This window comes from Dromaius novaehollandiae, chromosome 9, assembly GCF_036370855.1.
Source record: "Dromaius novaehollandiae isolate bDroNov1 chromosome 9, bDroNov1.hap1, whole genome shotgun sequence".
NCBI classification, from domain to species: domain Eukaryota; kingdom Metazoa; phylum Chordata; class Aves; order Casuariiformes; family Dromaiidae; genus Dromaius; species Dromaius novaehollandiae.
In genome coordinates, this window is record NC_088106.1 from 28,150,966 (window position 1) to 28,173,644 (window position 22,679).

At 40.5% G+C, this 22,679-nt stretch overlaps 1 protein-coding gene across 4 annotated transcripts; it reads left to right on the plus strand.

The window, feature by feature from the left end:
- Window positions 1-1,898: 1,898 nt before the first annotated feature.
- On the plus strand, window positions 1,899-20,456 carry IWS1 (interacts with SUPT6H, CTD assembly factor 1). 4 transcript variants are annotated; one of them, XM_064516996.1, is made up of 15 exons: window positions 1,899-2,126; window positions 2,584-2,699; window positions 8,930-9,761; window positions 10,395-10,587; window positions 10,835-10,892; window positions 11,239-11,339; window positions 12,119-12,269; window positions 14,028-14,110; window positions 14,367-14,496; window positions 16,030-16,147; window positions 16,935-17,046; window positions 17,244-17,300; window positions 17,501-17,612; window positions 18,202-18,362; window positions 20,055-20,276. In XM_064516996.1, exons 1-14 carry the CDS (start codon window positions 2,093-2,095, stop codon window positions 18,328-18,330), a joined length of 2,226 nt encoding a protein of 741 aa, XP_064373066.1. In that variant the 5' UTR covers window positions 1,899-2,092; the 3' UTR covers window positions 18,331-18,362; window positions 20,055-20,276. The 4 variants fall into 4 exon arrangements, with proteins under 4 accessions (XP_064373066.1, XP_025965361.2, XP_025965366.2 ...); XM_026109576.2 differs by lacking the exon at window positions 18,202-18,362 and having other exon boundaries at window positions 1,900-2,126; window positions 20,055-20,456; XM_026109581.2 differs by lacking the exons at window positions 1,899-2,126; window positions 18,202-18,362 and adding an exon at window positions 4,818-4,845 and having other exon boundaries at window positions 2,589-2,699; window positions 20,055-20,456.
- The last annotated feature ends 2,223 nt before the right edge of the window (window positions 20,457-22,679 follow it).

The following is a 22,679-nucleotide window of genomic DNA, read 5'->3' on the forward strand; positions in this document are numbered from 1 at the left end:
TATTTTCTGTTACATTACTCCCACCTTACTCTTTTCTAGCTTAGTACTTTGTGGGCAGAGACCTTCATTTATCATGTTGTTATGGGTGGATTATGGTTGTCGTACTGTCTTCAATTCAGTCTGTTGTAAGGAGCCATTCGATCTCTTTATGGAAAGATAGATAACTGAAGATAGGTAACTGAAACGATGGGAGCCTCCTGCCTCCAGGAAAGATCCAGGTGAAACCACACAGTACGAAAAGAGGATTGCTAAAAGTGGTGAAAGTAAGGCAAGAGCAGGGAAGAAGCAGGAGAAAAGGGGACATGATACCGCTAAGAATGCGGTTCTGAGAGCGCTAAGGGACCTGATCAGCTATGTGTTTTCTGGAAAAGAGCTGTGAACAAAGACACCTTCTCTTTATGTTTTGTGTACGTTGCTTTCAGAAAAAAAGGGTTTTCTATATTTTTGCTAAGCAGATGCAATTGTCTCAGAGAAACACCTGACTCCACTACCGATTTCTCCTCCTGAGTGAAACGTCATAAAAGAGTCTAACACTTCGAGTAATGACTCAAGTCACCGGGTTTACCTGTGTTTCTACGGTGCCAGGTACAATGAAGGCCATGCGTTATAGCTGTGTGTGCTGCGGGAGTGGAAGTGTTAATAGCGGCTTAATCTCTCTGCCATCCGTTCGAAAAGGCCTCTAGCGCAGAAGAACCGGTGACTCACTGTGACCACAGTTCTCAACCTATTAAATTTTGATGTCCCTGGACTACAGTGTAGCATGTAGCAATATAAAGCTTCCCTGTTAGAAATACCCCAAATGAGACTGCTTCAACAGATGTTGTCTTCTATTTTTCACATTAGCTTGTCCCCACTTAGAGAACAAAGATGTTTTGTTTGTCACAGAGCAAGAAAAGAGGCAGGAGACCGGCATGATATGCATTTATTAGGCTATCCATTTTAAAATAACTTGTCAACGGCAGAAGTCGGCCCTCGTAATCCTCTAATGACATATTGTGGGCGAGCCATGTAATTGAATAATGCAAGTGCTCAGAGGGCAGAGGTCACTAAATCAGAACACGACGATTCCCGAAAAAGACAGGGAACTTTCAGCCCGTTTGTTTACTCCGGAAGCGAACAATTGAAGGGTTTCGAGGCTAACTTTCAGTTGATTTTGAAGGCTAAATCGGGAGGAACAGCCCACACACGAACTAATCTGAACTGCAGCTTTGGCCAGGGCAGGTGAGGCCGTGGCTCGCGGAGCCAGCTCGCTGCCAGCTCCCCGGCGGCCTCCGGCTCCCTCCCGGGCCTGCAGGCAGGCCAGCGCCTGCACTCGCGTTTTGCCCTTCCGCCTTCCTCTGGAGGTAATTCTCGTTAACTTAATGGTAGTGAGCACCTATTCATTTAAATATATATTTTTATTTACGTTATTTATATTCATATATTTATAAACTATTATTTAAATGGTGAAGTGTTTATTATTCAAATCAGTAGATGACCTTTTTTCCTCTCCCCTCCTTTGTCAGCATCGGAAGCATTTTTAGCAGCTATGCCCTGGACTGGCTGAAGGGAGGAGTTGGTAACTACAGCGTACACAGTTCTGGGCAGCGTGGTGAAACACTGATGTATTATTTTGGTGTTTTTTGGCGACTTGGAGCAGGAATGACCCGGGGGGGTGCAAAGGGGCCGGCTGTGCTTTTGCCCACCTTGGGTTCAGGTCTCCCACACGATGCTGTCCCGCCCCGCACGCCCCCGCCTCGCCGGGCGGCCCGCGCCGAACCCCGCGCCCCCGCCCAACGGCCGCGCCGCCCCCGCCCCGCGGCGCCCCCCGGCGGCGGCCGCCCGAGCCGCGCGAGACTTGGCTCCCGCGAGAAGAGCGCTGCTCCCCCCGCCTCCGGCCTCCCGGCGCGCGGGGGAAGGGGCGGGTGCTCTTGGCGCATGCGCAGGAACGGCCGCCGGCAGTTCGGAGGGGAGGCGCCATTTTGGGCCTGTGCGGGTCGGGTGGCGGCGGCGGTGTCCGGAGGCGGCGGGCCCTAGCGGCGAGTTCTGCCCTGGGGCTTTGCCCCGCCGCCAGCCGCGAGGGCCCCGGCGGGGAGGCGGGGCCGGGCCCGCCATGGAGAGCGAGTACTACGGCGGGGACCAGTCAGGTAGCGGCGCGGGAGCGTCCCCCGGCGGGCGGGGGGCCGGCCGGGGCGCTGGGGCCTGTGAGGGAGGCGGCGGCGCGGCGGGGCCCTGCGGCCGGCCCGGGGGGCTGGGGTGGGGTGACACCGGCGGGCCGGGCAGGTCCGCTTCAGCCTGGCTGCGTCGAAACGGCGCTTCGCGTAACGCCGTTTACTCGGTATTTTGATGGATATGTCGGTTAGTGCTTGCGTACATGCCCGAAGTAGTTTCTTTGGTCTTTGGGGGGAGTATCTGTGGGGGCTTGTTCCTGTTCTAAACCTTCCTAGTGGATATTACCTGTTTCTCTGTACTAGCTCAGTGCTTTCACTGGAATCTCCTTGTAGCACTTCCTGGCTTCCTGATCGTCGTAACTGTCAGTACTTTTTTAAACACTGGGAGATGTCATTGAGTTTTATTTTCTTTCCTTTTCTTCCTTTGGAACAGATGATGGTGGAGCTACTCCAGTGCAGGACGAACGAGATTCAGGATCTGATGCTGAAGATGAAGTAAATGAGCAGCATTCCGGATCTGAGAATGGAAGTGTAGGGCATCAATCAGAGGTACATTGAAACTTTGCTTTTAATTAGATAAAGCCTTTTTTAAATTAAGTTTTTTGTTTTTGGTCGCCTCTTAACAGAGGCTTAGTGTGTGCATTGAATCGTTCTTAAGGGTCCTGTCAGGCAAAACTTTACTTTCAGAAGGAGCACTGACAAGTAATCCCTTGGCAGATAAGCAGGGTAGTCCTTTTCCCCATAATTATCATAATGATGTTCACTGTTATATAGAACCAGATTACTGTTGTGCTAGTCTGTTGCAAGAATATTATTCTTGGTATTGTTAGTGGTAGTAAACTTTTTAGATTTGAAATCCTAATATGAATTTTGAGAAATCTTGAGTTTTGTTTTAAAATTCTGCACATTAATATAAAACCACATGTTATGGAGGCATACTTTTTCTTACTAACGAGTAAATACTCTTCCGTTTTCCTTCTCTTAGAGAGAATGAATAAGAGAGTATTGCCTCTAAAGTATTTTGTGCAATGCTTTTCTCCTTGTCTTTCACAAAGGAGTAGGTCTCCATGTGGAAAACAGACTGAGGTTCCTATATAGTACCTCCCTTTCCTCTGAAGGGCTTTTTGTTCTGAGACCCCTACACTGCAGAAAGGGTGATGTTGCTTTGATCCAGGGTTGTATTTGGAGGAGAGTTGCTCAAATTGTGGTTTGAGTTTTGTGGCTGAAAAGAGGGCTCTAATAGAGGTGAAGGTTCCTTATGGATTTCTAGGACACTTTCTGGGCTAATCTTAATTTCCAGGGATTTTTTGTGACTTGAGATAGAGATCCTGTTTTCCATTTCCGGACCGTGTGATCTCTGCCAAACAAACGTTCTCACTGAAGATTTCTTGTTAGAACCTTACCAGGAAGGGACAATTTTGGCCTATGAAATTCTGTCTTCTCCTAGTAAAGTTATGTTTCGGTGAACTTTTTGATAGTCATCAGAATTGTAATCAAGCCTGCTTTATTCTGTTCTGCAAATTATGTTGCATTTTGTGTAAAGTTCAGGATTGGCTCTGACTGTGTTTTCAGTGGCTATGTATTGTTAAAAATTGCCTAAAATGTGTAATGTGATATACTGTACCAGGGTGAAATGCTTCAGAAGACTTACTGGTTCACTCCGCTATGGTATAACTTGCAAGGCCTCCCCCATTCCTTTTTTCATTATTGGAGCTCATGCTTTCATCAGAGTTAGCAAGTGGGTGAAGATTTTTGCCTAAGTATAAAACAAAAGTTCTTCCAGTTTATTTGAATTTGAGTGTAAAGCAGAGTTTGGAGGGGTTTTTTGGGGGGTGGGTAGAGGTGTTGACATTTACAGCAGAAGAAACTGGTTTGGTGTTAGGCACTCTCCTGTTGTGACAGTCGGGAAATGCTTTGGCAGAAGAAGAAATATGTTTTTTCATGTGAGAGAAATAACAGTGTCTTTGATAAGGATTTAGTACTTTTTAAACTTCTGTTTTCATCTAAAGAATAGCTGATGAGAACACAGAGAGTTGTGTTGCCACTTTGATATAATTAAGATTTTTCTTTGGTGTATAAAATCTTGGTCAGTTGATTTTACTCATCTGTTCTTGTGAGACTTTAATTTTATCTAATGTGATAGAGTAATTGGAAGTCTGTTGTAAAGAAAAATGATTGACTTTTATTTATATCCTTAGCAAGACTTTTTCAAATTTAAATAACCAGAAAATATCATTAGGAGCTATCATCATCATTGACTAATCCTCTTCATGTACCAGCAGTATTTTAAAGGCTTTGCTCTGCGATGGCTGTTGAATCTTCCTCTGTGGATAAAGCACTTTGGAAAGTCCAATTAAAAAAAACAAAACAAAACCCTAAGCAATTAAAAAACCCAAACAAAAACAACCTTTCTGCGTGATTATAGATGTGTACCTTCAAGCTTTAATGCTTGATTTGATTCAGTTCAAATCATAAACACTTGATTTTTTTAAAGTATTTTCTTTTGCTATGAAGTTCTTAATGATTTGATGTTTTTCCTGCATCAAATTCAAAATTCAACTCACATGATAATGTGCTGCTACTCTCTCTGAAAGGAGTAGTTTTCAGTGATTTATCATATTATTTATCCTAAAATATCTCTCACCCTCTTATTTCCTTCATCTTTAGGAATATGTGGGAGGAATGACATTCAAAGGTAATAAAACCTTTGAGACAGCCTAATCAGTTAAGTCTATTTAATTACTATTTCGTCTCTAATTTAAAACTCAGATAAGAAGAATTGAAGTTTTAAATTTTCAAACTTTTTTTTCAGGTTCTTAACTTTAAAGAAAAGGGGGATCCTGAGGAATTACTTATGTAGGTCTCAGGTATGTGGGTTTTTCTTTTCCACAATTCTTTTCTGGCTTTCCTTCCCCCAGTCCCACTTTATCTATAAATGTTCTCCTTGATGTCCTTACCAATTCTGTTTTAGACAAATAGAATTAGATAACACATAGTTTTAGTACAGTAATGAATATTAAATCATGTTTACAGTGTTTGTTCAAGTCAGGCTTCTATGGAATCTTTAATGACTTAGATTCTCACACTTGTACCAAGTTTCAGCTATCTTCATGAATTTAGTTATGGCTTGACTGCAGCTGTTAACAAACATACAAATATCTTAGGTTTTTGAAAACAATGCAACTTGCTGATCTGCCTATGATGATTAATGTATGCCTTAGCTTAACAATTGTCATTTGTGAGTTTGTAGTGGATGGGTCAATTTTGTCGAACGTACTCAATTATCAGAGTATTACATCTTAAAAGTGGTTGCATGTTGATCCAATAAACTACTTGCTAACTGAAATTCTATGTAGAGGGATAACACTGTAAATCTGATTTTGACGTATTCCTTATTTTATACTGTACTAAAGCCTCATGTTATAGAATTCTGTCAGTTAAAAAAAATTAAGGACATCTGAATTAAAAAGTTTATAGATAAAGAGGAGGAAGAAAAGAAAGCAAAGGAATTAGAGAAAAATGCAGTAGCAATTACCTGAGACCTACTCGTTTGTGAGGATGTCTGATCTTTTCTTTAGGTATTTAGAAAAGAAAAAATAGAAAAATTACAAAATTATGTATATGTTCTTTGAACACATCTTTTTAGAGACGAACTAGTAAAAAAGGTGGTGGGGGAGACTATCCTACTGAGTTTAGTCATCTTACTGTAAAGTTGCATCTGCTTTATGTATAAAGTATATTCCAAAACATCTGCAGATTCATTATTTGTATTCGGAATACCTTTGTATTGATGCTTGTGGACAGGGCATGTCTGTTCTACCTAGGCATTGAGCAAGTTGGCTGTGCCCCAGTTCTGCTTTAGTTACATTAATGTGGTGCTGAGTCCGAGCTAGTTGTGTGTGGTCTCTGTGCAGGACTTATTGACTTGGCTAATATAACTGTGTTTTTTGGCTTAGCTCTGGCTTGTGCTTTCTTGATCCAGGAGTAGGAGTAGATGGGTGCCTGTCTGCCCAATCTTGATAGGGACACCTATATCTGCTTTTTCTTGTGCCTTCTCTAAGCAGTTCTTCTGTAGGTGATTATATTAGAGTAAGGTTCGGATGCAGTAATCGTCACTGGGATTCTGTTTTGCAGAGCACTATGAACACAGAGTAAGCTAATTAGGATGCATTTCTGTTCTCCTTCCCCAAATGTCTTCCTTCTGAAGAGCAGTTTGTCAGTTTGCAATAACAGATTAGAGATTCGAGATGTTTTAAAGTGCTTTAGTAATGCTGCTGTATAATTGTAAAGACTTCTTACCAGGTATTTTGCATAGAAGTTCTTTATAATTTAGTAATATATTCTGAATAGGTGGTTACATAACCTGCAGCCACACTTCTGACCTTAGAAATACTGAGTGGTTAAGAATCATTATGGAATCAAGTTGCTTTTTAATTCTGATTACATGTTCACCAAAGACTTTCTAGACTGGCAGTCTGCAAGATGATGAGCCTAATAGTTTAAACAGGAATATATGTATTATTTTCTTTGGTTTTGATTAGCAGAATCCCTTACTGCTGCTGACTTAATTACCAGTACCTACTCAGTATTAGCCATCTGAAATCAAGTGAAAAGAAACTGACAAAAGATTCAAACATTAAATGGGGGAGGTGAGGAAATGAGGATTAAAGAATTTCCATTGTAATAAGCTTCAACTACAGTGCAGACCTCTGCATTATAGTACTTCTCAATGATCCTGATCTATAACACTACTGTCAGAATTACCTTTCCTGCTCTGTTTTGAGCTGCAGCTTTCTTCCATCTTAAATAATGCAGTGAGAGAAAGTACGTCACATACACACATTCTTAGTTTGTTAGTGGGCGATACTGTGCAGGAGAGTGCGATCAAACTAAGATGCTGATAAAAACTACTGTATAATGAACTGAGAGTGATTGGGTGTAAGGTCTTAGACCTCAGTTCTGCAACCACAGTTCTGTAACTTCTTAATCTTCATATCTAATTCTTCAAAAGTCTGAATTCAGATTCAGACTAACCATGGTTTCTTTCTGTAGAGGAAACAAATAGGAAATACTGAATATTACCATTAGCATTATTGGAAAGGCCTGTATTGCTGTAGTGACAGGAGCAAACAAGATTATTGGAGCTGCTGTTTTGTAGCTAGCATTAAGTAGCATGGAAATAATAAAGCTATATTTGAAGTACATGTCTTAAAATTATGTAGTCCTGATTTTCTATGGTGTAGTATCTTTCTGTCAGTAATTCTGCAGTCGTTTACCAGTTAATATTTATAGATTGTTAGCCAAGGGGATAAATGCATTGCATCAGATCCCAAACCTTAAAAAGTGATGTTATTTACCACTTTGTATAATTCTGGAGAGCATAGTTCTTAAATAATTTTAGTTTTATTTAAAATTCTCTCTTATTCATATATTATAAAGATTAGTTGTAGTGTTTGGTTTAGATTTAGCATAGATGCACCTGAACCGTTGTGTATGGTTCTGAATGTGGGAGCAGGATGAATATATGAAATAAAAAGAAAATAGATAGGAAGCCTGTCCTCCCAGGGAAATTAAGTTGCTAACAAAAAAAGTTTTGGAAGCGCCAAAACATACAAGCCTTAAAGTATCTCCAAGGACAGTAATTACTTGGTTTGCAAAGATGTTAGTGGAAGGAGTCTACCGCTGAGAAGACAAAGACAAAATCACCCCTGAGGAAAGGGCTCACCCTGACTGAGAAATGGAGATGCCATAGTTGTAGAAAAGAAGTTTCAATTACAGTATTGTTCTCTTTAGTTGAAAACAGGATTATTGTGACAGTGACTGTCTTAGGTATGCTGAATTAATGAAATGAAAATTTTAGTTAGCCTAATGTTTTTTCTCAGGTAAACGCAATATTGAAAAAATTTTTCAAACAGAAAATTAGATTTTTTAGGAAAGGTAAACATCAGACTTTATGTTTTGTTATCAGTAGTGATGCTGACAGGGGGCTTGCAAAAGATTTTTCCAAAAAGGTAGTGTGTGGCTCAGTACTTTTGCAGCGTAAAAAAAAGGAATAAACGATTGTATTTCACTTCTAGAGTTTTGAGAAGATCAGCATGTTCATGCATAGAATCTCTCAGATACCTGGACAGGTATAGGAGGTATCAACTTAAAGGAGAAAGACATTAAATCTGTTCTTTGAAATACATTCTCACCTCTCAAAACAGAAATTTATTGTTAATTGGTAGGCTTTCAGTCTTGACGTGTTCTTAAATAAGCTTTCTTGGCAAAGAGGGAAAAGGCACAAGCTCTTGAGTGCCATTGGGATGTCATGCATGTATAGTTTGAGTAAAATGTGCTTCATACAGAAAAAGAAATCTTTGCGGAAAAAAAAAAAAGACCACTGTGGGAGGTTTTTTATTTGCCCTGTTTCTGGGGAGATGGACTAAACCTTCTTGAAAGCCTGACTTACTAAAAAAATATTCACCCTTGGGGAATCAGACCTTTCTTAGAAGTATTAATTTGAGATCTTTTTTGTTCTGTTAGCATGTTCAAAATATGATTGAGCAGCAAAGTGGAGAGGCTTCCATCGATCTTTTAATATTTTTCTTGTTCTGAAGTATTTGATAGCAAGTCCCTTGATTCAGCTTTTATAGTAGTTATTTCTGTATAGAAAAATTTTCAGGCTGCAGTACCTTGAGCGATCAAATTGGGGAGGAGGCAAGCAAAAAATTGGAATGGCTTTTGTTTGCTTTTTTAGTTTCCTTGCTTAGTTGCCTGAGATTATTTTTCTCTTTTAGAATGAGCACAGTGATGGAGAAGATGATGGGCAAATAGGAGAGCATCATATGACAGACTCTGAAAATGAAGATATTCCGAGGCAAAAAGACAGTGACTCAGATAATGAGGAGCCTCCAAATCACAATATAAGTGATTCAGACAATGAAGCAGCTCATGGAGGGAAAGACAGTGATTCTGATACTGAGGACCGTCCAAATCAGCATTTAAGTGACTCTGAAAATGAGGATGCCTTAAATCATCGAGTGAGTGATTCTGAAAATGGAGAACCTCAAAGGGATCAGAGCAGTGATTTTGAAAATGAGGAATCACAGAAGCAGCCGGCCAGCGACTCAGAGAGCGAGGAGCTCCGCAAGCAGCCAGCCAGCGACTCAGAGAGCGAGGAGCTCCGCAAGCAGCCGGCCAGTGATTCGGAGAGCGAGGAGCTCCGCAAGCAGCCAGCCAGTGATTCGGAGAGCGAGGAGCTCCGCAAGCAGCCGGCCAGTGATTCGGAGAGTGAGGAGCTCCGCAAGCAGCCGGCTAGCGATTCGGAGAGCGAGGAGCTCCGCAAGCAGCCGGCCAGCGACTCGGAGAGCGAGGATGTTTCCAGACGCAAACAAGAAATAGAATCTGATGATAGCGATGGGGAGGACAGGAAGGAGGAGGTGCAGAATGATTCTCATCATTCAGATAACGAACCTGTGAGAGAAGGATTTCAGGGCTCCGACAGTGAAGAGGATGGTCCTAAAAGACGAAAAATATCAGACAGTGATGAAGAGGAGAAAGAGGAGGAGAAGACAGTGAAAAGGAAAACAGCTGTACTTTCTGACAGTGAGGATGACAATGAGAAAACACGTAAGGAAATATAGTGTGAAATTAAAAATGTGATGTGACAAGCAGTAGCATTACAGTTAATTCATTATTTTTATGTGAATAAAGCATATAAGATGAATATGAAACTCCACAGCAAGTTTGTTTTTTATATTGCAACTGCACTTTGAGAAAGACACTGTTCTGAATGAATTTGCATACGAATGTATCTAACTTATGAGTAATAAGTAGATTTAATAGAAGTAAAAGAAAGAAGGCTTTTTGCAGAGAGTCTGCTTCATATTGGTATCTGTTTTAGTGTTTATTATTCCTGTTACAGTCATTTCTTTAATACTTAGCTGTTACTTCTCTAGTCATTTTTTTTCTATGGTTTTTTTTTTTTTTGAAGCTGGGGTGAGAATCAGTTTTGAAATTACAGTTTTTTTATGGATAGATGTGATTGAGATATATATGTGTATACACACATTCAGTTATTGACTGAATAAGACAGACTTTAGAATGGACATGCTCTTTTGTAGAGAGGGCACTGATTTAATGTAGGAAGGCTAGTTAGCTTTGCTCTTATCCAAACAGAATTTGAGAGAGAATAGCTGTTTGGGCAGACCAGTTGTTTTCTCTCTTACTAGGACAAGTAACAATGCTCCTTTTTTTTGGCAGCTGCAAAAAAAGTACGAATTCTTTCTGATGTTGAAGAATCAGATAGTGATGCTGCTTCAGAGAAATCTGACAAAAGGAAGAAAAATACTGTATCAGACAGTGAAGAAGAAGAAGAAAGGAAAGAGAATGCTGGGAAGAAAAAAGAAGAGAAAGATCTGTTTGGAAGTGACAGTGAATCTGGAAATGAGCAAGAGTAAGTGCTTCTGTGAATATGAATCCCTTCAGGGTTGCAGATAGTGAGACTGATCTGGAATGGAAAATGGATGAATCCCAACCAGAGAATGAATGTCCACCTTCACTGGTGGTATGAAGAGGAAGGTCAATAGTAGGTGTCAGAATGAAAGGTAGATCTCCCCACAATCATATTAGAAATTTTCCAGGAAAATGCACTGCTCACTACTGCTGTCTTAAATAGATGAATGTTACTATTGCTTTCACAGGAACCTGATCGCAGATATTTTTGGAGAATCTGGTGATGAGGAAGAAGAGGAATTTACAGTAAGTGTTACTGTGGGTGGCTCTTGTTTTGTTGACAGAGCTAATCTCTGTGGGAAGCTATTCCCGAGTGGCTGTTCAGGTTTGAATTCTCATTCAGGGATATACCGTATCAGTAGGGAAGCTTTAAATCTGTGCTGGACTCACTGAAGTAGTCTTTAAGTTAAATAACTTCTACAGCTCTTCTGTTGGAAGAATCTTCTGTATGAAAGTCACAGGTCAAAATATGAAGCTTTGTTTCTCTTTGAAAGAAGACTGAAGAGGATCTGGAGGAAGCTTTTAGAATATCAGTCAGGTACCTGAGCAGATGCTCAGTCTGTATGCTGATTTGCACTGTCTTTACCATCAGGGTTTTAACCAGGAAGACTTGGAAGAAGAGAAAGCTGAAACAGATATGAAGGAGACAGCAGATGAGTCAGATTCTGATGATAACATCAAAAGAGGGAAGCAGTAAGTCAGTGTGTTGTATGCTCATTTGTTACTGGCAAATACAAGATTTTTGTGAAAGGGGTCCTCCAAAGACTGACTTGATTGTTGGTTTAAAAAAGCAAGGGATTGCATTTCTACAGTAATGTGTGTTCTCAAAGACCATGGCTCAAGTTCCTCTCTTCACTTGTGCAATTTAGTTCCTTTTCAATCAATAGCAGATCACCTATGCTGCTGCTCTAGAGAAGAGTAGTTCCCATCAAAAGCTGAGTGAAACTAACATCTGATCAATTTTTCTCTACTTGTAGCAGTTTAGCATTGGGCCACGTGTAGGAGCATTGCAGTCCCAGGTGTGTTTCTCTGCTGGTGTAGGAGATAAAATGTGGCAAGACTTGCAATTAGCTTGTCTGCCATTTCCTTCCTGCCTGCTCCAGTAGTGAAAGGGCAGTGTATTGCTGGTACAGGAAAGCAAAATTCTTGTCAGCTTCAGTGACAGCTTTTTCCCATCTTGAACCTTGGGTATCAAATGTGTACATCATGTTAGCTATTTCAACAAGGTAGAAGGTCATCTTGTAGGCTTTTGAGGGCATCTCTGAGCCACCAAAGCCTTTTGTTTGCTAGTTTCCCAGTTTGTAAACTGAGGATATTTAATTATCGTACAGGGACATTGAGACATAATACTTGTAGAGTTTTTGGAGATTTTTGGAAAGGTTATGCTACAGAAATGCAAAACTACTTTATATAAAGACAGAGAAGCCTTAACTCTCTTCAGACCATCGGTGTACTCTCTTCTCGCATTTCAGTATGGACTTCATGTCAGATTTTGACATGATGCTGCAACGAAAGAAGAGTATGAGTGGCAAGCGCAGACGAAACCGTGATGGTGGGACTTTTATTAGTGATGCAGATGATGTGGTCAGTGCAATGATTGTTAAGATGAACGAAGCTGCCGAGGTGAGTTTTCTAGGTTCCAGAGACACCTCAAAATCCAGTTCTGTTCTATGGAAAAATCTTGTATCAGGCAAAATAGAGAAAACTGCCTGGTACTCGGGAGCAATTATCTGTACAATACTGAAAGCTTCCAGTATCTAAATTCAAGAATTTTTCTTCAGTTGAAATTCAGAAAACCTTTTCATTTTAAAAATTAAAATCAGTTAAGTTTGTTAAACCAGCTACATCAGCCGAGATCAAATGTTCTATAAAAAGGAGTGAATATGTATACTATAAAATAGGAATGCTTATCTCAAACACTGAGAAATGGACTATGTTTTAATTTCATCATACAATTACTTGCATATGTAGTACTTCGAGGGCTGTCCAGAATAAACAGTTTAGGACATAACCTTTTCTAAACTGCTTGAATGATGATAGTGGGGTAAATGATGACAGAGCAACACAATTACGGGAAAGAAGTAAGCCTTGGCAGACTGCCTCTTTCAAGGAGTCATGCTTAATATGTTACTGTGCGAGGTTTATTGGAGTTGTTTTGTTTCTCATCAAGTATCTTTTGTTATCTCTGTAGTTTTTTTGGAGTAGCAGTTAAATTAATAAGTAGCACTGCAAGAGTCATCATAAGCAGTTTAGGGGGGATATGCAATGCAGGGAACTTTAGAAAGGGGAAGGTTACAAATATCAAAAAAGTATTTCTGAGAACAAGATAAGAAGGATAATGTGTTTGAGGAGGAAGGGGAGAGCAAGCTAGTGATTTGGGAGACAACTGGGGCTTCCTTGGTCTGACAAGATCCTGGTCAGATGTTTGAAGCTGTAAAGTTTGAAATACTGGAGAGAATGAAGAACTGAGCTCCAGTGCTGCAGATAGCTTTTGCTTTAGAAGGGCTTTTCCCCTGATTTTAATATCTGCTGAGATCTTAATAGATTTGGCTTCTTTTCACTAACTTTTTTTAAAATATTATGTAAAAATGGTTAGTGCTTGTCAAAGACAGCAGGTGTCTCTAGTTCTCTAGCATGTCCCTGTCAAACCATTTTGGGGTATGAAGAGGGGCAAGGGGGGAGAAGGGCCTTAGAAGAATCTCTTTCATTGCAGTAAAAAAAAAAAAAAAAAAAAAGTTGTAGAAAGAGCTTCCAGTGGATTAAGTGTGAGTGGAAAAGTATCACTGTAGCGGGACATAGACCTGTTGATTGTGATGGGTCTTTTTGAGATAGGTACTGAAGGTAGGTACTGAACAGACATTGTGAGATTAAGGTGTTGGTAGTCTCTCAGAAGCTGAGACTTTTTGTTTGTGCACATGATGCATGTTAGCTCTTACGTTAATTACGTGGACCTTTATCCTAAACTTGCAGGTTATACCATTATATTCTTATGTGCAATGAATGTACATATTTATCACTGTTTTGGTTAGTTTTATTTTTACTGTTATTCAGATGAGATTTTACTAACAAAGTTTCTGTGTTAACTGTGCATAGCTAATAAGGAGGACTCTGCAAAACTTCAGTTTATTGCAATAGTCCTACAACTTTAAAGTAGAAAAATATGTAATTCTAGGGGGAATTCTCTTACATGTGAAGCTTGTAAGGAAAATGTGGACTAAAGCTGGGGACCCCTCTCTAGGGGTGATCTTTATATAAAATTTGTTTTGGGGCTGTAATTGCACTTCTCTAGTAATAGACTAATCTTTATTGTAAATATCGTAAAGGATGAGAATTGCTGCTTTCCTCTTGATTAAGTTGTACTTCTTCTTAAATTCCCTGCAGGAGGATCGACAGCTGAATACACAAAAGAAACCAGCACTAAAGAAATTAACTTTGCTGCCAACTGTAGTTATGCATCTTAAAAAGTAAGTGTCATCCTCCCAGTTAATTTTCTTGGGGTTACTGGAAATGGGAAGATTTGATAGAGTAACATTACACTTGTATCGAGTAAGTAACGAAACCTTTTTCTTCGTTCCAGTTAAATGCTGGAGCTAGGTGGCCTTTCAAAAACTTAAAACCTGATCATTTAACTTGAAGGAACCTAAAATGTAGTATTGTACATCACATCTTAAGATTTACATTATATGACTTTGTGGCTTCTCTTTACTTAAAACTTTCTAGGCAGGACCTCAAAGAAACTTTCATTGATAGTGGTGTTATGTCTGCTATCAAGGAGTGGCTTTCTCCTCTTCCAGACCGAAGTCTGCCAGCACTAAAGATACGAGAAGAGCTTCTGAAGATCCTGCAAGAGGTTTGAAACTGACTTTAACCATATTTGATTCATGGCTTCACCATGGCTTTACAATCATGTGTTTTAGGGAAATTTATGGAGGGAAACATACTGTTGCTGCTACCAGTGGACTGCCAGTGGACTAGCACTGCTAGCAGTGAAATACAGGAAGAAGCAAACTGCGGAACGGACGTGTTCGGTTTAGAAATTGCATCATTTCAATGAATATTTCCTATGTTGTAGATATGCTGTCTAGCTGAACAAAATTTGAGTAGGGACTTGTAGGCACCTAGTTGTTGTTAAAAAATTTTCCCTGTGTTTCCACAGTAAAGCAAACAACTCTTCTAGCAGCAGGCCAAAAGAAATTTCTAAAGTTCTGAAACATAAGAAGTAAGATTGTGCTGCAGTCTGAGTTTCAGAGAGTTGCAGGTGAACTACATGCATTAACTTCCTTATCCTTCCTCAAGGAACTTGATGGTGTGGCATTTCTAGATTCCTGATAAATCCGAACTGTTAATGTCACTCATCTTCCCTTCTCTGTGGCTTGTATATTATGATTGGTCACTTACATTATGAATGCACTGAAGACAAATTTAAGTGTAGCAGTCTCGATAATGAAGCAGAAGCGGAATTTCTGTTGTAGTACCATAAGTGGCTTCACTGATTGAAGTTCTGTACGCATTTGTCTCCGCATAAGAATTTGCAAAATTTCTACCCAAACTTAAATTATTTGGCCCTTCCTACTTGTTTCAAATATACATGCAAAGTATATAGTTGTATTTAATCTGTATTTAAGCTGCATTTAACCATCTTGGGTCCAGCACTGTTTACTAACTCCGCTTTATGCTGCTGGAATCAGCTTTTTTTGTTTGTTCGTTTGTTTGGGTTTTTTTAGAGTTCATGTAGTCATTGTATTGCCAGGTGAGCTAGATGTTCATGGAGCCAACTTAGGTCTTTTTGTATCCATGGCATTGTTAAATTGCAGCATGAATAAATCAGTATCCAGTAGCTAAATGGATTCCTTTATGAGTTTTTCTCATGGGGCTGTTTTATTCCTTTCTTTACTTCTGCTGTGGCAGATGGCTGTTTCTTTACTCCTCTTTTTTGGCATATTAAAGTGTGTAGTGCACTCGGGAAGCCTGTTGTACTCAGTATAAAGACCTTTAATGCTTGTAGCGAAGCTGGTTATTTGATGCCTTTTGCCACATAGATTTTTATCACTATGAAATGAGTGCTTAGAAGGCAGTAGCTTTATTCTTTGGTAATATTGGCAAAAGAGCGTTTAGAGAAAATGCTTTGGGAAACTTGGTTCATTTTGTGTTTAAGAAACAAAGCTGTTAACGTAAATTACTAGGTTTTGGTGTTTGATACTTTAACCTTTAACTGATTGGTGGTGGTACAATGAAAAATACTCTCTTTTGTTATGATTACCATGAAAATAAGTTTTGCTTTTTGTAAAGTTTGTTATCTGCCTGGACTTCAGTAACAGCTGGCACTGTTAATGTTCAGATGTCATTTCTTGCTACTTTCTGACTATTTCCTTTTATCTTCCAGCTGCCCAGCGTGAGCCAAGAGACCCTGAAGCACAGTGGGATTGGACGAGCTGTGATGTACCTTTACAAACACCCCAAAGAGTCGAGACCTAACAAGGATATGGCAGGGAAGCTAATCAGTATGTAAACCTCCCTTTGTATTGCTTAAGTGACATTTCACTGATGACTTAATTTCTGCATCAGTCTTTCTGCTGTGTGTTTTTGTTGTTATCCTTAGTGGAGAGAATCATTCTGCAATATAGGAGTCTCATCTGTTTAATCGCTTCACTTGCAAAACTCTTAACAAACACTGTTATACTTACTTCCATATGCATCTTTACTGTTTCTTTCATTCTTGTTCTAAAACCACAGAATGGCACTTACTTTGCCCATATTCTCTCTTAACTAGTTGTCCAGGCCTCATCTGTGTGTAACAAAGGAAGGTGCTGCTGGAAGACTGTTTATCCCATGCTTTCCATGGACTTTAGAGGCAACCTAGATGTTTAAACATTTACTTCTTAAACAGCTGCAGTTGTGTGCAGTGCATTCCATCTTGAATGACTGCAAACTGATTCTAAACTTGTTTTGTTCTCTAGGAACTATTCTACATATTTCTAAAATAGCACTCAGCGTGGCATGCAGGAGTTCCCGACATTAAGTATTCTGAGGGCTGGGAGAGATTCCAGGAAAGCAAGCATTTGCAAGAATCTTTATGGATGAAGGCTCTTTCTTACTGTTCGAGATGTTGGGTTTTCCTGAAACCTTAAAAATCTTCAAAAATCACTTGTTTGGTGGTAGAGAGGAAGGACAAGTGCTTGTCATGAACTTTGAAAGTGGTATTAAGAGTCACTGGAATGCTTTGGAGGTAAACCTTTATATGCCTAGTGATGTGCTGAAGTACCAGCATGTGGGTGTTTTTTTTAACAGATGAATGGTCTCGACCCATCTTTGGCCTTACCTCAAATTACAAAGGCATGACAAGAGAAGAGAGGGAACAGAGAGATTTGGAACAGATGCCTCAGCGGAGGAGACTGAGCAGGTAGGAATAGCAGGCAAAAATATGGAAGCTTTATTTCTGAGATTCCATCAAGAAAAATAGGTATAAATTTTAAGAAGGAAAAAGACAGGTCAGAAATTACTATTCCTTTATTTCCCTTGTCACACTTGATTGCGTTCTAAAATTACCATTGTTCCCTGTGTATGGATACCTATAAAATTTTATTTTATTTTTTGCAGCTCTGGTGGTCAGACCCCTCGCAGGGACCTGGAGAAAGTGTTAACAGGAGAGGAAAAGTAGGTTGAGTGGTTTTTTTGGGCGGGGGTGGGGGTTGCTTTTTTGATTAGGGGAAAAGCAAAGTATTTTAGCGGTGCTAACAGTGTGCAGTTGCTCTGTGGTTTTGAAGGCAGAGGCTATGTACTTTGTTTCAGCAGAGGAACACGCTATGCTTGTCTCTGTTTAAGACTTCTGGCAGTAACATCTTGGTTTTTTGCAGGGCGCTCCGACCGGGGGACCCTGGATTCTGTGCCCGTGCGAGGGTGCCAATGCCCTCCAACAAGGACTACGTGGTCAGGCCGAAGTGGAATGTGGAAATGGAGTCCTCCAGGGTAAGCACCGTGGTGTGGGGAAGAGCTTAGCTTCTCTTACTGACTCTGTACTTATGCTATCTGTTGTTAAGCCTGAGAATCTTCATCACCTCCATGCTGCTGTTACTGTACAATAGAGCACTTCTTTTCATGTGCCTTTTCTAATTTGAGTAGACCATAAGTTCTGCTGTCAAGTGGGCTGTGTTAAGCCCATCAAATTCCTTCACTCAGGTATCGTTGCTTCTCTTATCAGAAAGAGATTTTTAACTTCTATATCGAGGCTGAGTCTGATTGAAGGCCTCTTATTTTAGAGCATTTTGAAATAAAGTAGTAATTTGATCAGTCTGTCACTGATATTTTTATACCTCTGTTTTTTTGTATCATATTCTTCTCATAATATTCCAGTTTGGGAAAACATCAAAGTTTTGGTAAGAGTTAACAGCTTCAGTAGAGGCCTATGCCTTGCTTTTTTTGATTCATCCACCTACCTTGTACATTTAATTTAAAGGCAGAGTACATGGTAAAACGTGTAAATGGAAGAAGTAATAATGAAACTGCTCTTTCTGCTGTTATCTTTCCTTCCTTGCATTAATTGAGATATTGTTTCTAGCCCGGGACTATTAAGAGAGGTATTAGTCGCTTGGAAAAGCACAAGAGACGGTTTGCTGAACAGAAACGACTCAGCAAAGTGCATCGAGCCATCAAGTTCAGCATTGAAGGCAACAGGATGCCCCTGTAGCCATGACACTCTGCCTTCCCCAAGTTTGAGAGGTATCCCTCGAGGGAGGTGTGAACAGTGCATGTGCTTCAGCTGTTGGCAGTTTGCACATATAGGAAAGGAGTGTGTATCCCCCACCTTAAACTTGGAAAACTCTCCTTGTATTCCCTAATGTCTGTACTTTGACCTCAAAGGGAACGTGTACAGGAGAAAATACGCTGTAGCACGTAACATCTACTGTGATATCTGCCTCTACAGCTTCAGGGTACCCAAATGACAGGTATTAAATGGAAATACCTGCACTCAAAAATAGCTTTGCGTCTGTGGTTCTGAATGCTTGACAGATAAGCAAGTCTGGCATTGCGAAACTTCTTCTGACTTAATTAGGCTTTTCAGATTTACATGAACTGAGAGACAGGAATTCTTAGCCCTTCATATCGTACCTCGTGTCATTGTATACTGACCTCTGTGGCTGATGTTTTACTGGTACAAACAAGATAAAAATATTTTTCAGGCCTACCTTTCCAAGGAAGTTAAGTGATGTGAGACATTAGGGGGTGGCTGACAGCAGGTAGAGAATGAGACCTCTGAAGACTTGAGGGAGAAGAATCCCCTGCTGTGAATGCAGGGTGGAGGGAGATGGATCAGTGATATATATCAATGTGAGAATTGTTTTGACAATTTCTAGTCTGCATTTCAGTTCTGTGAGCAGGGGGTGTCACAAGTGGTAGATTATTGTTGATTTTAAGCTTTGTATTTATTTATAAATCATTTTTTTAATCACTGTGAAATTCCACATACAATTCCAGTAAACAGTTCTGTTTTATGGATAAAGCTCATTTTAAAATCAGTGTGGTGGGAGCTCCTTCACCAGTGATGGGAGCAAGAGGTTCAGATTCTAAAATATATTTTTGTCAGATATCAAGTAGCGTATTTTGGATATCTGTTTTTCCCAAACTTAAAAGGTGTAAAATTTCCAACATTCACTTTCTTTCTGTTGTCTGCTGGGGGAAATTGCTTTCTAGGAAGTAGTGGCTATGGATTGAAAGTACCTTACTGTTTGTCTTCAGTGGTGTTTCTCTACAGAATCACTGTAAAAGCTGTGCAAAATACCTGCTGCATCATCTCAGTTTTTCAACTGCAGTTAAAATACAGAAATGAAATGCAATAACTCTTATAATAATTTGTAAGGCCAGATTTCTTTAGAAATTTCTTTTGCTTCCCTCATCTCTTCCTTTTTTCCCAATGATCTCTTTTTCTAGAAGTACTAATCAGTGGCCTTTTAAAATAAATTGCAGTTTGGAATTGATAGGTCAGCTTGATCCAACTCAATTACTTTGTGGTCATACCTAAAAATTTTCCATCCTCAGGAGGCCTGTATGTATGACACGGTAGTGAAGTGTATTTCTGACACTAAACTCCAGTCAATGTAGATACTAGAACTATTCCAAACTGTACATTCAGCCAGCATGTAAACAACTAATATGGTTATGTTAACCCCTGTAATCTGAAAGCTTTACTGTGTGATGTTTGTGAGTGTGACTCTTTCCATATATGCGATGCATATTTGGGGGAACTGTTTATCCTCGTGGGAGAGGGTGGGGGACAGGCACAAAAAGAAATTGGAAATCAGCAGTGACTTCCTCAGATCCCTGTTGCAGGTTTAACCTTGCATGTATCACTTCTCTTGAACCTCTGGGACGTCTGCTTTTTTTCAGTGGTAATTATTAGTTTTATTTTTTAAGTTCCAGGGAACCTCTAAGAAAGGGGTGAGTCGACTGGACAAACAGATGCGGAAATTCACAGATATCAGGAAAAAAAGCAGATCGGCCCATGCAGTGAAAATCAGCATTGAGGGCAATAAGATGCCATTGTGACCCTTCACAGAATACCCCATGACCTCTGCTGTAAGACACACACCCATAGACTCTTTGGAGACCTTTAAATTTTTTAACAACTTGTTTGGGTTTTTTTAGTGAATCTTTAAATTGTTGGTTCAGGTTCTGGTGTAAGATGTTGTCTGAGGACTGTGAATATGGGGACTACTTTCTCCTGATTGTATTTAAACTTGCTCTATTGTGTCCTTTGTACAGATCAAGTATTTGTTGTATTGCAACACTTTAGACAATAAAACATCCTTCTGTTTTTTTTTGGGGGGGGCTGTCTGTTGATTGCTCATGATGGTGTATGTGTGGTACACCGAGGAGAAAAGAGTGAATATCTGAAAATGGGAAAGAAGTGTGTACCTAATGTGTGGAAAAAATCTAGTAGTTGTGAATTTCATGTTTGCCATTTTCAATTTCCTCTTTGTTTGGTGCCTTGAATTGTAATCAGTTGTTCTACGTTTGGAGATCTGCCTATGTTGGATTCGATGTGAGAAATATTGACCATCTCCCACTCTAAGGATTCCGTTTTACAGCCCATGATGCAAAGCTCAGGAGGAGATCAGCAGCCTACTGCTAAAAACTCCAGCACTTCGAGCTAAAACACTTGCTGTAAGACCACACTATTCAGCGATCCTCCCTGCTAGGAGATGGAGGCAAAGTCTTCGAAGGTGAATGCTATGGAGAAACAAATGGATGCAGCTGAAGGGCATTATGTGAAGTGTGATAGAGAGCATGAGCAGATTATTTTCAAGTAAACCAGACTTTCAAATCAAGGTTAGTAAGACTGCTCAAGGAAACTGAATCTCAGAGTGATAGGTACCTCCCCCTCTCTCTGAATATTTTATTCAGCACTTAGATTGGCAGTATGGAGCCTTTGCTGCATGGGAATCAATCCTGCCATCATGTCATTTTGTGCAGCTGACAGCTGTGAAAAATTTTTTTTCTTAATGTTTGGGTAGCACAGATGTATGTTGTTCTGTAGCCCACTAACGGCTTTCTGAAAAGGATATTTTGTCAAGGGTAAGGAAGAGAATTTATCTCAGCATCAGGTGGCTCATGCTGCTGTTTCTGTGTCCCTGATTGCTGCAGAAATGCAGCAGAGCAAAATTCTCTATTGCTACCTCTGAAACTACTTGTGTCTGCTGCATTTCGCTATGGGAATGAGACTCTGCTTGTTGTATGGGTAAGTGGTAGCTGGAAGGTCAGTTAGGAAGCAGCTGTTGTTCCAGAGGAGCACAGCTGATTTGCTTATGAAAACTTTAATGCGAATTCCTTTGGGGGGGGGGGGGGGGGGGGTGTCTGTGTGTTGTGTTGCAAGTCACTTAACCTCTCCGTCTTCTGCTGGAACTGATAATGGTGAGACCATAAGAATGGGGATACTCACGTTTTGCACATGCTCCTGTGAGACTGAACATGGCCTGCACTGATAGACTGAAGCTGCAGTCTAGGGTGCTGACTTGCAGCAAACCCTGAAGAGGGAGGCCTGGGCTGGCGCCTGCTGAATGACCGCTGCTTGGAGCCTGCGGCACCAGCTCTGCCCAGCTCTACGTACGACACGTGCCACTTTCGGCCTGCTGCAAGTGCTGCTGAGGTGGTGGTAATGGTTGCACTTAGTTATTTATTAGAAGATAATAAATGAACTGTGTATCTGGCCATGTGCAGGCTTGACTGGACACTGATGGTCTTGAGGTTAGGCTGCCTGCCCCCCCCCCCCCAATCTACTACGTTTTTTTTGTTTTTGTTAAGGCCTAATGTACTTTTTACTACTCTTTGTGATGTGCTGCTTGCATGTTTGAATGCATTCTGGTACTGCACTTGGCGGGGGGTGGGGGGAGAGATGGAGGGCACATGGTAGGGAATATTTTTAAAATTGTAATAGATGCTGTGGCCCCCCCCCCCCCCCCCCCCCCCAGGTGGCCTCTTGCAGTTGATGCTGTTTCCTGTGATTGCAATTAGTTGTACTAGATCTGCATCAAATGTTTTCTCAGCCAGGTAAATTAAAAATAAGGGACTGTTTCTTATAGGCTGGTAATAATGGACTTTTACAAAACATTGAGCAAAGTTGAAGGGAAATGCTCATCAGTTTGACTCCTGTTTCTAAAAAATGGAACTTAATGAGTTGCAAGGAAGGTCACAAAAGTTTAACTTTGCTCGCTGTAGTTCAAAGCCTGCTCTTAATGGCAGCCGAGGGAGGAGGGAAAAGCCATGCTACTACTATGGCAATGTTTCAACTCAGAGCTGGTATATTATTTTGTTTCAGCTGTATTTTTGTCATTGAGTACTGTCTTGAAAGGGTATGTGAACTTTCTCATGACGTGTAGGCAACCAACCTCATAAAGGGCTGGCTAGCTGGAAGCTATGCACCCGTCATCAATCATCCCTTTGCTTTAGGATGATGGAAAAGTTGTTTCCTCACTGTTTTTAAGTGTGTTCACCAACATTTCATGTCTGCATTGCTCCCCCCCCCCCCCAAAAAAAACACTG